Below are 17594 nucleotides of genomic sequence, written 5' to 3'. Positions count from 1 at the left end.
TGTTATGCATTGTATGTGCTCTGACAATAAATCTGAAATGTGAAAAAGGGTGCTGAGTTTAACTAACGGTCTTTTATTGCTTCTACACCTGAATTACCAAAACAAAAAGACATCAAATAATTGTGAAGGAACATTCAAATCAAACTGAAACCTCTAGTTATTTGTTTTTTCCCCATTTACCCAATTTCAGTTTGAATCCTGTAAATGCTGGCAGGCATTCGCTGTCAGATTCCATGACCCTCTGATTGGGATAAATTTCCCAGTGCGGGCACAGGCAACATCCCACAAATGGAATTCTCTTAGAGTAGAAATTACACAACATCAATAAATAAGTTGCAAAGAAAATAGAAATCAAAGATATTTGCCTGAATTTAACTTCACATTATCAAAAAAACATGGGAAAGTGCAATTAAATTAGTGAAGCAGTCTTCAATTCAAAACCAAGAGTAAGTGAAAGAAGATCAAGGCAATGGGATGCTGCAAAGATAAATAGTGAGTGCTTACAAGTTCTTTTAATAAAACCACATTTACTTGATAGAGTATGTACAACGGATGATCAAAAGTGAAGATTCAGCATGAAACTTGGATCATTTACATTCATATGACAAGGAAACATAGGAAGTAGGAACAGGAGTAGGTCAAAATTGGCCCATCGAGCCTGCTCCGCCATTCAATACGATCATGGCTGATCTAATTTATGACCTAACTCCACCTACCTGCCTTCTCCCCATATCCCCTAATTCCTCTATCATGTAAAAATTTATCTAACCGAATTTTAAATATGCTTAATGAGGCAGCCTCAACCACTTCCCTGGTTAGAGAATTCCAAACATTCACTACTCTCTGGGAAAAACTATTTTTCCTCATCTCTGTCCTAAATCTACTCCTCCGAATCTTGAGACTGTGTCCTCTCGTTTTAGTTTCCCCGGCCAGCTCAAAAAACCTTCCTACATCTATCCTATCCATACCCTTCATAATCCTATATGTTTCTATAAGATCTCCTCTCATTCTTCTGAACTCGAGCGAATACAATCCTAGACGATTTAATCTTTCATCATAAGTCAACCCCTTCATCCCAGGGATCAACCTAGTAAACCTCCTCTGGACCGTCTCCAAAGCCAGTATATCCTTCCTCAAATATGGAGACCAGAACTGGACACAGTACTCCAGGTGCGGTCTCACCAGTACCTTATACAGTTGCAACATTACCTCCCTACTCCTGAATTCAATTCCTCTAACGATGAAGGTCAACGTTCCATTTGCCTTCTTAATAACCTGCTGCACCTGCCACCTAACTTTTTGCGATTCATGCACAAGCACTCCCAAGTCCCTCTGCACAACAGCGTGTTGTAGTTTTTCACCCTTTAAATAATATTCAGCTCTTTTATTTTTCTTGCCAAAGTGGATAACCTCACACTTACTAACATTGTACTCCATCTGCCAGACCTTTCCCCACTCAACCAGCTTAACTATATCCCTCTGCAGACTCTCCACATCCTTATTACAATTTGCTCTTCCACTCATTTTGGTGTCATCCGCAAACTTGGCAACACCACATTTTGTCCCCTCCTCCAAGTCATCAATGTAAATGATGAACAGTTGTGGGCCTAGCACCGACCCCTGCGGCACCCCACTTACCACTCTCTGCCCACCTGAAAAACTCCCATTTATCCCGACTCTCTGCCTCCTGTCAGACAACCAAAAAACGGTGAGAAGTTGCAAAACCAGTCAACTTATCAGAACTGAGAATCATTCAAATATGGTCCTTACTTTGAGTTGGCCAAGGTACGGTTTCCACATTCCGTCCATTAGATCTTGCCTATACTTCTTGGTGAAATAGCCAAGATAGGAGACAAAGGCAGTGATGAGGAGCACATCCCCACAGAGCATGCTCTCTTGCTGCTTGAAGTTACATACAGCTTCAGCCCAACGCACATTTTCTGATGCCAGACCACCAACCTATGAAAAATATACAGAATTAGAGGAGCACATTTCTAAACAAATCACTTATGTCATTGAACTTGACAAAACTACATGCAGATCATGTAACAGAAGCAACAATACAGCATTTCAAAAGCAGGCTGGAAATCATAAAATAATATGAAGATATGGTTCCCAGCTCTGCCTCCCTTTTTGTTGGCTACGTGGAGCAATCCATGCTGCAAGCCTACGCAGGCAAAGCTCCGCGATTCTTCCTCTGACTCACGCTGCTGTTCTTCCCCCCGCCCCCGTCTGTCTGACTCACGGTGCCATTCTCCCCCCACCCTCGCCCACCCAACTAGCCATTCCGGACTCTCGCCTGCCCGACTCATGCTTCAGGTCTCCCCCTCGCCCATCATAAGAGTCAATTTTTGAGTTTGTGGCTGTTAGCCTGGCATCCTAAAATCAATGTTTGGGGTCCACAGGCACCCGTGCTATAAGCGATTCCGCGGATTAATGAATCGCTTTCTAATGAGTTTTCACTGTATTTGTGTTAGATAACAGTTTATGGTATTGGTCATAATAAATGGGAGGATTTTGTCTCCATTTATTTCTTGTTGCTATAAAGAAATTTAGCACAAAACTAAACTTGAAAGGCATTCAACATGTATGAACAGGCACAACAGACAACAGAAAAGAGAGTATTAGTGAAGGAGTAAAAATACTAATGCAAGGAATAACAGAAACTAATCAGTTCCACCTTCATTTGAAGCAAAGGCTTCTTCATGAAACAATACCAGTCATTATTCTTACTTTACTACTTTCAGCCACTGATGGGAGAAAGACTTTTTCACAAAAGAGAGATTCATTCTATTTGAGATCTCTTCAGGCAAAAAGTGAACCAATTATTTTCTTTGTCAAATAGTACCCTACTATCATCAGTAATTTGTCTCTGTCCTGGATTGGTTTTATCTTGCAGTGAAAAAAATATGCAGAAAAAGGAATTATGTAGTCATGTCTTTTTTTATATAAACTTTATTTAAAATTTTATAACATGAATAAAATAGAAAGTTACAGTAAAAAGATTAAACGTAAGATAATAAAAAATTACAGTACTACATCGGCAGACTAAATAAACTAAACCCCCCCAATAATTAGTACACAACATTAACGACCTAGCTTAAAGTTAGTCTAACCCGCCCCCCAAGATAAAGAGTGAAAGAGTGAAGAGTTAATAAAATGAACAATATTATATAAAAAAAGCCCACTTACACAAAAAACGGTAAAACATAATAAAGATACTAACAACAAAAAAGTTATCAATACTAAAATATCAAACTTAAAAACATATTTAAATCAAACTTAAATGCATATATTTAGCAAACGGAGTCCATTTCAACCTATAAAAAGACATCCAATCCTGAATTGAAAAAGATATCCTTTCCATAGTCAAACAGGACTTCATCTCCAAATATCACCTATCTAAAGTTAATATATTTCTATCTTTCCAAGTAAGAGCTATACATTTCTTGGCCACAGCTAAAGCTAAATAGATAAAGGAAATCTGATAATCTTGTAGGCCTAACTCAATTAATGATTGCATATTCCCAAATAAAAATATACCAGGATCTAATACAAGACAAATATTATATAAACATAGATTGAATACCCTTCCAAAACTGTTGCAATCGACAGTATGCAAAAAAGTATTAGCCGTCTGGTCACAGCGAAAACAGCAATCCAACTTACTAAGGCCAAACTTTTTTAGTTTCTCCGGTGTTAAATATAACTGATGTATGAAATTATAATTAATCATCGCTAATCTAGCATTAACCAATTTCCGAATACTATTCTGACAAATTTCCATCCAGGCTTCTTCAGCTATTGTAAAACCTAAATCTTTTTCCCATTTCAACTTATCTTTATCCCAATCTTTTTTACTATGAATTTCTTGTAAAATACAATACAAATCAGATATATATCCCTTTTGTGGTATTGAAAGTACGTATTCCTCAAAATTAGAATCAGGCAATAAAATCATATGTCGACCACATATCTGTTTTACAAAAGATCTTAATTGATAATACACAAATACAGAGTTTCCACTAATACTGAATTTCCTTTGTAATTCATCAAAAGAACAAAAACATCCCTCAGAAAAGCAATCAGATAAATTTTTTATTCCCTTCCTTTCCCACTGTTTCAAAGTGATATTGGAGACTGTAAAAGGAACAAGTTGATTGTTATATAATGGCAATCGTCCAGAACATTTATTTTTGAGCCGCAATTTATTAAGTTTACTTGTCCATAAATTTAATAAATGCTTCAATATTGGGACATCATAAGTTCGTAATAAATTTTTATTCCATCGAAACAAAAACTCATGAGAAAATTTTTCTGAAATAACCGCCATTTCTATCTTTGCCCAACTGGGCAGATCATCCATATTCATTAATGCACTAAGAAATTTAAATTGAGCTGCTTCATAATAATGTTGAAAATTCGGTAATCTTAAGCCTCCAAATTGAAAATCCCACATCAGCTTTCTCATCGCTACCCTCGGAAATTTTCCCTTCCATAAAAAGTCTCTAATTGCTTTATATAGATCCTTAAAAAAACTTTTATTTAAAAAATAAGGAATTGATTGAAACAAATATTGTATTCGAGGAAAAATATTCATTTTTATAGTATTAATCCTCCCTAATAAACTCAAAGGCAAATCCTTCCACCTAATCAAATCTAATTTAATCCTTTTTATTAAAGGAAGATAATTAATTGAATATAAATCTTGAAATTCCGTATTAATGTAGTCATGTTTGTGAGAAATATGAAAGCAAATATATTCATAATTCTATAAATAAAACTACAGAATTTTATAATGGCAAATGAGCTTCACCTAAATCGAGTCTCTTGGCCAGTTCATTGCTGTGTTAATAAGCTAATACCCAAAATTCTTCTAAACTTTAAATAAACTTTAAATAAATTATCCTGGTCATTTTTGAGCTCACCAATGATAACAAAATGAGAGTACTATACAGTGCTTATTGATTTATCAATACAAATTTTACCATTTATTAAAAGAGCCCTTGAGAATTCTAGTGAACCTTTGATCAAGTCAATGCAATTCATAAGCTTTTGCAACATGCGTCTCACTCAACAGCATCAATCTCATCCAAGTGTTTGCAGCTGTACTAAGGGTTTGAATCATAATTTCGGTAATTTGACATTTTGGAAAGGAGAAACAGCTTTTTGCTGCAGATGTTCGTAAAACAAGTTCATGATCAACATTATTCTTTTGGGACAAAAGTTCTCACTGGGTTCATTCATCACACTCAGGGCTTTTAAGCTGTGGTTACAATCCCAGCATGGAACAACATGCACAGTCATTTGAGTATGGGAATTTACAAAGCCTATTGCCTCACAGAATTAAAAGGTTACAAAATTCTGTCTTTTTAATCATGTGTGCTATGTTTATGCATTGGAACCTAGTTAAAAGTTACGTAGAAAAATATAACAGCCTGCTAGATTTCAGTAAGGTTTTACCTGGATTCACCACCTCTTGGCAGTGGCCAAGAAATTTATTTTAACGTGGCATCGTACTCATGATCGAATTATTTCTAAATTTCTAAGGAGTTTTGATATATTGTGCAGAAGTTGATCACAGATCATTTGAGGAAGTTTGAAGCCATATTTCTTGCAATCCTTAGCTAACATCTTCGGAGAGAGTACTTGCCTTCATCCCCATATTCTGATGTAAAACTAAACGAAACCTTAGGCCACTGAGCATGTTTTTTTTTGGTCACCAAAGTATAGGAAAGATATCAACAAATTGGAGAGAGTGCAGAGAAGATTTACTAGAATGTTGCCAGGGTTACAGGGTCTAAGTTATAGAGAAAGGTTGAATAAGTTAGGACTTTATTCTTTGGAGCATAAAAGGTTGAGAGGGGATTTGATTGAAGTATTTAAAATTATTAAGGATATAGATAGAGTTGACGTGGAGAGGATTTTTCCTTTAAGAAAAGGGGAGATACAAACAAGAGGAAATTAGTTGCGAGTTGGGGGCAAAAGTTTAGAGGAAACATGAGGGGGGGGAAGCCCAGCTTCTTGATAAAGGTCATCAATAAATTGGAAAAGGTGCAGAGGAGATTCATCAGGATGTTGCTAGGACTGGAGGGCTGTAGTAATAGGAGAGGTTGGATTTTTATTCCCTAGATATAGGAAAGTAGAGGCAACTTTATAAAATTCTGAGGCCATAGACACAATGAATGCTCACCGTCTTTTTCTCAGGGTAGATGATTCCAGAATTAGATGGTATTGGTTTGAGATAAGAGGGACAATGGAGGCAACTTTTCTTTTTATTCAGAGTGTGGTCCTTATCTGGAATGAACTACCAAATTGAAGTTTCAAAGTAAGCCCAATAGCAACATTCAAAGATTTATGGACAGGAAGGGTTTGGACAAATGAAGAAGAAGAATCAGAAACTATTATCATGAAAGTCAGTGTTTTGTGACAGGATTGTAGAGCAAACATTCATTTTATAAACCATCTTTCAACATTATTATTGAAAAATAAAAATAATAGTGCATGAAAAGTAAGGCAGTGTCTGTGGTTCATTGATCATTCAGGGATCTGATGGCACCAGGAAGAAGCTGTCCTTGTGACATTGCATGCTGGTCTTTAGGCTCCTGCATCTTTTTTTCCCCAATGGGAGGGCATGGCCTGGTTGGTGAGGGTCTTTGAGACACCGCCTCATGTAGATGTCCTCAATGGAGTGAAACCTGGTAGCTGCAACATCACAGGCCGAGTTAACAACCCTCTGAAGTTTATTCTTGCCCTGAGAGTTGGCACCTCCATACCAGGCAGTGATCCAACCAGCCAGAATGCTCTCCAAGGCACATCTGTAGAAGTTTATGGGAGTCTACAGTGACATACCAAATCTCCTCAGACACCTCACAAAGTATAGCCACTGGTGAGCCTTCTTTGTGATTGCATCAATGTGGAGGCTCCAGGGCAGATCCTCAGAGATGTTGACACCCAGGAATTTGAAGTTCTTGACCCTCTCCACTACTGACCCCTCAATGAGGATTAGGCCATATTCCCCTGACTTCCTCCTAATGTCCACAATGATTTCCTTGTATTTGTTAATGTTGAGAGCAAGATTGTTGTCGTTACACCATTCAACGAGCTGATCTATCTCCCTCCTATACACTTCCTCATTGCTCTTTGTGATTCTGCCGACAACTATGGTGTCATCGGCAAACTTGTAGATGGCATTGGAATTGTGCCTGGCCACACAGTCATGAGTGTATAACGAGTAGAATAGTGGGCTTGGCATGTGTCTGTGTTGATGATCAGTGAGGAGGAGACGTTGTTTCCAATTCGTTCTGACTGGGCTTCTGATTAGAAAGTCGATGGTCCAGGCCCAGAGTTTGTAGCTTCTTGAACAGAACTGAGGGAATAATGGTATTGAAGGCTGAGCTGTAGTCGATGAAGAGCAGCCGTATGTTTAAACTGCTGTTTGAGGTGATTCAGAGTTGAGTGGAGAGCCAGCCATATTGCATCTGCTGTGGAGCCATTGTGATGAATCAGGTTTATTGTCATAGAAGAAGAATCAGGTTTATTATCATGAACATGTGCCACAAAATTTGTTGCTTTACAGCAGTAGTATGGTGCAGAACAGGGTGCAAAGTTTCTATAAATTACTACTCCGTAAATATTTAAAAATATTGATAATTAGTGCAAAAAAAGGGAAAAGTGAGGTAATGTCACTCTGTTCAAAATCTGAAGGCAGGGGTGGGGGATGAAGCTGATTTTGTAACGTTGAGCATGCATTTTCAGCCTCCTGCCCTCTCCTGATGGTCGCAGTGAGGTTTGGGCATGGCCTGGGTGATGAGGACGCTTGATGATAGATGCTACATCCTTGAGGTGCTGCTTCTTAAAGATGTCTGTTGCCTAGTTGCTCGGCATCCGCTGCAATTGCAGTAGCGGTCTGCGTATGTGCCACCTCTGGACTGGCAGGCTGGAGTTCAATAGAGTCCAGGCGCAGGACAGCAATCACCTACAGAGCTCCCTCTTACTAGTGAATAATGGTAAATTGTTATTGTTATAACCTCGCCTCTTGAGTCATGCTGTAATTACCACATCAACAAGCATGGTTTCAGAAGTGGGACGGCGAGCATCCCGAACTTGAGGCTTCCCGGTTGACTTGCAAGTGAGGAACCAGCACATTGCAGTAGCTGTCATGGCAGATGGAACCAGACTACCCAACCCACTCATCTTCGAGCATAATGTTGCCAAGAACTGGCGTATTTTCGAACGAGAGTACGATATATTGACAAGCCTTCCCGCACCAGATCGTACATTTTATTAAATTTGATGGGTCTGGAAGCCATAGAGAGGGAGAGGCCATTCATTTATACAAGTGAATTGCGTAAAGGGCAGCTGATTCTCAGTCCAGCGGGATCAAAAGAGGACCCTGAAGGCTTGAAAAAGAAATTTAGAGAAATTTGCAATCGACAGACGAATCACGATGGAGTGGCACAAATTTTATACCAGAGATCAAAAGCCTAGTGAATCGATAAATTCATACGTCAGCAATTTAATGGTAAGAGCAAAGACCTGCAACTTTGGAACGCTCTGTGAGGAACTAATGAGAGACAGGCTGGTCTGTGGCATTTATAATGACAGCATAAGGAGGGTGCTTCTGCGCGACAGTGACTTAACACTTGCGAAGGCCATCTCTACCTGACTGATTTATGAAATGACTGAGGAGAATAGCAAGAAGTTAGCCTTCCCACAGCAGCCTACCATGAGCAATGATGCAGTCTAGGCAGGATCTGCAAAGAAACAATGGCTGGAGACCAGGAGGAAGAGTCAGCCAGACCAAACTATGTCATCGTCCATTACAAAGTTCAACAGAGCGATTAACGAGTTTAACTCAGCCGGGCTCTGACTCTGGCCCCCACCAAGAGTCTGAGACCAGTTGATTTTAACTTGTTGGGGCATTTCCCACTGCACGATTACTGGGTATGCACCCACTAAATTACCTGCATGCATTTGGCGATGTGTATGAGTCTAATTGAACTGACATGCACTTAATTTCTCCAACTTTTAAATTCCAGCAGAATACTTTTTCAGAACCTATCTACAAAATCAGATATCAAAGAAATCTGATTCTTTAATTCTTTAATTCATAGGCCTACAGGGGCACACGTTTTTACGCAACGGACGATCATTAATCTCTGAAGTCTGCCATGTTACTTCACAGCCAAGTGGTAAAGGGAAAAGCTTCGTCATAGCTGTGTTGAATGACCACCAACCTCAACATAGTCACACAAGCTAAAATTCTCAGTTTATATATTGTAGAGCTGCAAGGGAGATCCATGTTCTCATTGACAGCATGGCAATGTAAATAATTGAGAACAGGGAGGAATGCATAAAAGGAATCAAAGTTCACCCACATTGCAGAAAAGTCCATCATGTTGAAGAAATTGTCCAATTTGAACCAAAGTAGCAACTGCTCAGATTTCATTGCTGATTTTGTGAAACTACTGTCAATTATTTTAAATTGCTACATTCGGTGTGCAAGTGCCAAGTATCTTGGACAGGCTTGCTCAAGAGGGGGACCTTGAGACGTTCACTTGTGACAACAATTGAGAGCCTGGAATGCACAACATTACACAGAAGTAAGACCAAACCTGTGCAAGAGGAAAGGGGGGAGGGGGAAAAATCATGATGTCTCCAAAACAAAGCTACCTTTGGGAGGGAAATGACCACCAATGTTAGTGCTTTATCGACAAATGTCAGCATGAATCTGAGCTATCCACCTACAATCCATGAGTTTTTTTTTTGAAAAACCAAGCAGCACAAGAAGATTGACTCAAAATTACACAAGTATATAGATGCACAACATGTTTGAAGACGGTGTTCAACCCATGCTCTGAGAAGGGTTCTAGAAATGGAGCTTTGACTCCTCCACAAATAAGAGGAGATACCCCATTGTCTTTGAGGAAAAAAAGATGTGCTTTAGCTTGAGGTCAGGATCAATTCAGCTTGCACTGATCACTAACTAGCCAGCCCCTCTCGTGGAAGAGTTTGCTGTGAAAATATATTGCTCAAGGTTTTTGATGATGGAGAAATTAAAATGTTTGCAATGAAGGAAAGCTGGATGGTCATTACAAAGAATGTTGTGAGAGACTAAAATCAATGTCTACAAATGTACATGTAATTCAATTGACCTGTTCAGTATTCCAATCAAGGCATCCTATGACCAATCTCAGAAGGAGCAAAGTCATTATTATTTTTCATTTTTTTGAAAAAAGGGACTTAACACAAATTGAATTTTTCACTTTTTAAACAAACATTACTTAATACGAAGTAGGAATCACCGCAAAACAACATATATATATTTCCCATCCCCCAAATCTTACATGATCATGATACATTTTCAACATAACCCATACGGTAAAGGCACTTTCTATATGTCACAGTGTTGGTAGTTCTAATGTGCTAACCCAATGAAGTGGTAGCAACAATTCCAAGTCAGCCAGTGGTCACAGGGTTGGGAATTCTCAAATATTTTTGAGAAATATTTCAGTGGATCTTGTAAATGCTGCCAAGGTTGTGCATGCTGGTTTTCTATTCCCACGCCCTATTTTACCTTTCTATAAATTAGGCTCCAGATATTACACAAAGAAATGAATCCAGTCTTCAGGGTGCTGCTACAGCCACCCTTCCCACCGCCAACCAGTCTCCCACAGGATCATTGCCGACGTAACATTAAATTATTTGCTCCACTGAACACTCAAGTGATCATCTTCCTCATACTCTTAACATTTCCCAACCTATTTAACTGCCATGCAGTCATTTTCTCAAATTTAACCAGATCATAACTTCTTGATCCTGAGGTGAACCAGAAAAACAACCAAAATGTTCTGCCACTTTCATCCAGAAATCATTCCAAAGTTGCCGAATTTCCCACCAAACTTTCCTCGACTCAATAGGATCGATGATCTATAAACCAATTCTCCTCCAATCCTACACATTAGCCTGCATGTCCTCATGTCACCTGCAAGACCCTGCAACAAACTCACTTACTCCAACCCTCACTTTGATCCTCCCAGAGATCTCCCTTCTGAAAGAGCCTCCACAAATCTTATGTTTTATTTCATTTCTATTTCCTAACTCCTGCACTATTTGTAGTGTCCATGTTCTATGGATGCTTTTCAAACAGGAATAGACAAAAACTGCAGATCAAGTGCATAAAGTAATAGTTGATGGAATATTCTCATTATGCAGTTATACAAAAAAAAATTATGCAGTATGCAGCTGAGTGTTTCTACCAATAATTACATTTTACTTCCAGATTCTGTACTTCTAGGTCCTATCACCAAAGTGAGATCCGTTTAGATAAATCATACTTAGAAATTGCCAGTAAAGTATTTGCGTCTATTAATTTCAAGTCAATTGGTGATGTTTCATCAATATTTATTGTCTCCGTGATTGAAGTTACATTTTCTGCTAGATCCTAATATTCACTGTAATTTGAACATGCATGCCTAATATCACAGCATACCTTTTCCATTCACTCTGCAAACTAGTGCCAATACATTGTTCAAAGCAGAAATTTTTCTCACAATTATTAATTGATAGGGATTGTAATGAAACTGTTGAGATGTAAAATAAAGTTCCAATATTGAAAGAATTTTAAATTAACTGATCCCGAAAACTCTTTCAAGGTGATAACGGAACATTCTATTAAATATCTTGATCAGTTTATTTCTGACTTCTTTCCGTGTGGATATTTCATGAAGCCTACAACATTAAATCATAAAAATGTAATATGGATGAGTTACAAGACAAATATGACAAGGTAGATGATTGAGGACAGGAGGATGAAGGACCACTCCCCACTACATATCAATGGTTTCAGGGTAGAGAGAGTGAGAAGCACTGCATTCCATGGCTGTGGTGAAAGGCATTTGTATATATGTATGGACTGGCCAGTCTGAACCTATCTGACCTTCCCTAACCCCAAACTGAAGGCACAACGGTGCCGACACTTCCAAGGAGGTTGAGGAGGGGAAGGCTACCAACCATCATTCTAACAATGTTCTACAGTAGTACGTTAAAGAGTGTCCTGGCTGGCTGTATCATTGTGTGGTACGGTAGCTGCAAAGCATCAGATTAGAGGTCAGTTTGGAGAGTGATTAAAACTGCTGAGAAGATCACCTTACCCTGTAACAATGATATCTACCAGGAGCGGTGCTTAAAGAGGGTTCAGTGAGTCCCTAAACATCCAGCCCACAGTAAGACACTACCTTCATGGAAGAGGTATAGGAGAATACAAACCAGGATGCAAGGCTGGGAAACAGCTTCTCCCCACAGGTGGAGAGACAGTCGAACAATCCTATGAACCCATAAATTATTTTTATTTATATTTACTTTGGATTGCTATGTATATATGCCATTTGTATGCAGGGTGCCTGTGGGTGTTCACTATGGTCCCGAGATATGCTGTTTCAGCAGGTTGTAAATGTACAATCAGATGACAATAAACTTGAACTTACTGTGGACCTGCTACACTCCAAAAATTTTGTAAGATGACTGTCACACATCACTAAGCATTACCGGTACTTATTTGACAAAATGAATTTTTGAATGTTAAATTAGCTCTACAAACTGGCTGTTGTTTAAAATGCCATTCATGTGTAAATGGTCTCAATTTCTTCCTCACATGCAAGTTTTCAATATTTATCTTCATCAGTTAGCAGAATTCTGATGCTTCAATTTACTTTCACAGAGCTCTGCACTGACTTGGTAATTCCGCGAATAGATTTATGGTTGAGGCACGGAAAGGGCAGAAACCTGTTGTGACAGAGTATACAGAAATGTCTTTGGGAGATAAATTGGGAAAGGTTTGTTAGAGTAGGTCACATGCAAACACTTTAAAACAGATCTTATTTGCAATACTGATGACATAGTGGCTTCTCACACCTTTTAGCAAGAGCTTTGAAGAGTTCTCCAGAGACGTCACTAATGGATTATTGTTTATCAAGGCAACAGATGAAAGAGCAGACTGGAGCCGCTATTGTCTGCAGGAGAGTTTGCTGTTGTAAGAAGGTCATGTGATTTGCAAGCAGAGAGAGTCAAACAGGCTTTCTCCCAGTCTCAGAGTGTGTGTGAGAAAAAGAGAAGCAGAGATCACTTGGCTGTGTGTCAGCCAACAAGAGCAGCTGGAACTTGCACAGGAAAAGCTGGCAAGAAGCCCCATTTGGAAGATGGCCTAGTCGTGGCCCTTGTGGTTCATGCAAGAGGACAGGACTGGCTGTCTAATGTTTCACTTAGAATATGAGAAACAAAAGGAACTCTGTGGTGAGCTGAAAGAAATTGGTTATCATCTGGAGAAGACTGAGGGGGCAGGTTTCGTCAGCAAGACACTGAGGTACATCAGTTGTGGATGTCCTAGAACAACACATCTCTCTCTGAAAACCAACAAGAATTTTCTTAAGTGGTAACCATTTACCTTTCAAGCACCAAAGCCTGGTGAACTTTATAAATGTTAAATTCTGTACACAGTATAAGAATTGCCTGCAACCAGTGAACTTGGAGGAATGAAAAGAGAGATTGGACTGTGAACCAAAGAACTTTTCTGAACTTACACACATGTGCGCTTAAAGTTAACAGTGATAAGTTAAAGTGTAATTCTGTTTTCATGTTTAAAGATAATTAAAATCAACTTTTGTTTACGTAACCATTTATCTTAGTGAATATCTATTGCTGCTGGGTTTTGGGGTCCTCTGGGCTCGTAACACTGTGTTAACTCGTTGTGTGGGGTATTAGGGTAAACACACAGTGCTCAACATAATCCCTCTTAGAAAATGTCACCCAGCACCTGCTGTGGTTAATACTTAGCTAAATACATCCCAAAAGTAGAGATATGGTTGCAAGTAAGTAACCTCACCAGTCGATTTGCAAGGCTGATGGTCCGTGCAGTTGATTCAGCTTCTTGTTGACATTTCAGTTTATCTGCAGTGGCCTGTTCAAATTTTGCTGTTAGTTTCTGCAGATTTTCATTCAGTTGCTATTTTTAAAAAAAATGCCAATCAATATCATATCACTGCAACACAGCAATTCAACATTAGAAACAAAGGCTGCCCAATATCATTTTCCTCAATCTTCTGTTGCATTTCAGAGAAACTCACCCATATCTTCTCAAATATCCTTTTCTAAAATTATTTTAAATCAATTACACTTTAAATTGAACGACTGAATGTGTCGTAATATGATTTCTAGCTCTTTACCTTGCCCTGCATCAAAGATCCAAGTTTCCTTATCCCTTTCCACACATTACAGGAAGAATTAATGGCACCACAGACACAATGGGCAGAATGGCTTCCCTTGGAGCTGTAGTACTGTACTTCAGTTAACATTTTTCATGCATTTATTTTTCGTAGCATTTATGTTTGACAGAAGATCACCATGACGGCCTTCACTATTGGGCCTGAATTTGCTGCCAAGGGCTGACAGTCATATATAAAAAAACAACTCCACCTACCAACAGTTTTGCTATTCTTACTGAAATGCACATGTCCTAAACTTGTTGGATGGTCACAGCTGGCAATTTCCTACCTACCTTCTGACGTTGGATTCCAAACTTGCGACAATTTCCCATCATTCACCATCTGCGACCTCAACCTGTCATGTTAAATCTGACATGGCAACAGTTTGTACTTTTGTTTCAATCGATGGAATTAGTGGCAAGGGAAACTATCAGCCAATTTACATGTTAATTTTCTACTGAAACATGCTATTATGGCCTAGTGGTCAACCACCCATTTTATAAAGCATTCATATGAAGCTTCTGGAGCATACGAAGGATCTGGAGCTCGGTTTGCCAGTGGACTGTGAAGGCTGCAGAGGTTGTGGGAATGATGGAGGCAAATCCAGACACTCAGTGATTCTGAAGGGACTCTCTTTTTTTCTATTCCTCTTATTATCAGGGGTGCTGGGCAACGTTCGTGGTGACTCTTCGTTTTCTATGTCATGTATATTACACATTTTGTAATTATTGTATGATGATAAAAGAATCCTTTAAACCTTTGCTTAATTAGGTACTTCTGTCGAGGAATGCAGTCCTGAAGTCTACGCTTATCAAGGAAACTGCAGAAGGAACTGTGATGAACTTGCTTACATTTATCTTGGCTTTTATCATGGTCAGCTTCTCCTGGGCGGCAGCTAATTCTGCATTGGCCTTGTTTAAGGCTTGTCGCTTTGGCTCAACGTCACAATAGACTTCATAAAACTTCACAATGTTGACAACCCAGGAGCAAAGACCGGCAGCGGCTAGAGACTTGGATGAGATAAACTCTGGGTTGAATTCAGGATCATTCAAGTATGGTCGTATCGCTTTTAGGCAGCTCTCGTGGATGTTCTCCTTATTGAAGTTGATCAGGGACTCGAGGAAAGCATCGACCTTTGCCATCATAATCTTTGCCGCCTTCCAGCTCCGGTCTTTGGGTATTTTCCCTCTGACTGCTGTGAGAACCAGCACAGCAGCTGTGACATTTGTCACTGCTGAGGGGGGTGATCCAAAGGACTTCAATTCTGTCAGGTTATTCTGGAAGAAAACGAGGTTACAGATAAAACAAAAATGGATTTTACTTTGTTACGAAGCACATAATAGTCTGGTTATTATCAGTCTTAATGGGTTGCTTTGAAGTCCAGAATTAAAATCTGAATTTTGCATGAGTCACATGAAGGTAGTGTAATGAAACCCTCCAGTGGTAACCCAAACTTTTCACGGCTCGTAAACTGTTAAAGTGTATTTGACAGAAGAATGCATCAAGAGAAGGAAATTTGAAACAAATCAAAGGCTTGCAAGCATGTGACAAACCCTGTATAACTGACTGAAATCTTTTACAAGCAAAATTTACAGTATTGGGATGAAAACATGAAAAAGTGGTGGAAAATAAGAAAAAATGATGAATTGCAAATTATACCTTTAAATTAAGTGCATGAAGTTTGGTTAACAAGAGGTTTCAACTTCTTTTGAGGTTGGCCAGTTTTGAACCCTTTTTCGACAGGGATGATTTGATTTAATTTGATTCTAAACCATTCTATATAGTTTAAGAAGAGAGCACATCTTTTATCATGTCTATTTAAGGTTAAAACATCTGTCTTTTCTTCCTTTACATTAACTGTCAATGAAGTCAGTCAGAGTCGCAAAGCAAAATTCATTTGGTTAAGCAAAATGCCACAGATGAGGAAAACCTGAAATAACAGAAAATGCTGGAAACACCCAGCAGGTCAGGCAACATCTCTGGAAAGATGGGGAAAAAAAACAAGTTTCAGGTTAATATCCTTTCAGCAAAATTCAGCAAGAAAACAACAGCTATTTATTACCTTGCCAAAAAGGTTTTTTTTCATTTTCCAAAAGAAGAAATCAAATTTTTGAACAGTTTACAGTTACAGTATTTAACTTTATGAAAGTAGCTTTTATTCTGTTTGAAGGAAAATTTTAAATAAAATGGGAAAGGTCAATTGGAAAACAATACTGTAATATTCCCCTCACCTGCACGAATGTTTTGAAACTACTTCCCGATTGCTGGATATATGGAAATGCAATACAAGGTATGTTATACCTTGTGTGTCGAGTGAACTTGGTAATCTTTGAGCAGTAACACAAATACTTATATTGCAGTCTAGTATAAAATTCCAACCTGTACCTGATAGAAATGAAATTGCATTACATAGTACTGAACAATGTCTGAAGTTTATCTTACTTTTGGAAAGTAATAAAATTTCTTGCCGTTGTGTATGCAGGAAACACATAATCTCTTTCAGCGTTCTGCTTAAGCAATGATATGGACCTCAGAAAAAGAAGAATTTAGATTGTCCTGAATAATGTTTCCATATTCACGCAGTCAATCTCCAATAACTGGCCATTGCTTGCAAAGTCATCTGGCCATCCGACTTGTCCTTCTTTCGTGGATTCCTGCCCCTTTTCCTGCTTATGACTCTTGTATGCATTTCCTACATACAAGTCATTTCAAGTCACCTTTCTTTTAAATGATTTTAATCTCTTACCTTATTCAGAGTATTAAGGGCTTCCTGAGCTGCGGTAAGAGCAGGTTCAGCTTTTGCTAAATCGTCTTCGCAGTCCTTCTGTGTTCGGGTGACTTCCTGAGCAATGAGAGCCACCTTGCATTCTTCCTCGTCGGCAGTGGCTTTTTCTTTGCTTACTTTCTCCGTTTCAACTCCAACGACTTCAATCAGCTTGTCAGCATCTTCATTCTTTTGCTTTAGCTCAACTTCCTGAGCAGCCAGTTTAGCTTTGAGATCATCCACCTGTTTGTTGGAAATGAACGTGAGGGAATAAACACAATCACAGAGATTGGAAACAGGCCCATAAAACACCCATTTACACTCATTCAAGATCCCTTTATGGTACACAAAATATGTCAACTTTGCTTGTCGTAAAGTCACACCACCCTCAATAATATGAGAAAGAGAATTACTTCAGAGACACTGAGTGTCTGTGGATTCGACTCCAGTGGTCCTGCAACCTCTGCAGCTGCATCGTCTTCCGTCCACTCTATTGGCTATCCTGAGCTCCGTCCAAACTTCCAGTGCAATCATGAAGCTGCCAGTCCATGAGGCCCTTCAATAGCTCC

At 39.0% G+C, this 17594-nt stretch overlaps 1 protein-coding gene across 8 annotated transcripts in view; it reads right to left on the bottom strand.

The window, feature by feature from the left end:
• The window catches only part of dnah9 (dynein, axonemal, heavy chain 9), a 380785-nt gene that overhangs the window by 162547 nt on the left and 200644 nt on the right, over positions 1 to 17594 (bottom strand). For 6 of the 8 annotated variants that reach the window (XR_011354703.1, XR_011354705.1, XM_069929513.1 and 3 more), the window contains 4 exons: positions 17008 to 17268; positions 15113 to 15538; positions 13883 to 14002; positions 1771 to 1959 (listed from right to left, as the gene is read on the bottom strand). Coding sequence is in view for 4 of the 8 variants with exons in the window: in XM_069929513.1 (XP_069785614.1) it covers positions 1771 to 1959; positions 13883 to 14002; positions 15113 to 15538; positions 17008 to 17268 (996 nt within the window). In the remaining 4 variants the exon portion in view is untranslated. Of the gene's footprint in view, positions 1 to 1770; positions 1960 to 13882; positions 14003 to 14554; positions 14724 to 15112; positions 15539 to 17007; positions 17269 to 17594 lie in introns of those variants that run through there. The other 2 variants (XR_011354704.1, XR_011354706.1) reach the window with 2 other exon arrangements.

This window comes from Narcine bancroftii, chromosome 3 (assembly GCF_036971445.1).
Source record: "Narcine bancroftii isolate sNarBan1 chromosome 3, sNarBan1.hap1, whole genome shotgun sequence".
In the NCBI taxonomy this organism is placed as follows: domain Eukaryota; kingdom Metazoa; phylum Chordata; class Chondrichthyes; order Torpediniformes; family Narcinidae; genus Narcine; species Narcine bancroftii.
Note: the sequence above shows the minus strand (reverse complement) of the source record. Positions and strands in the feature narration are given on the sequence as shown.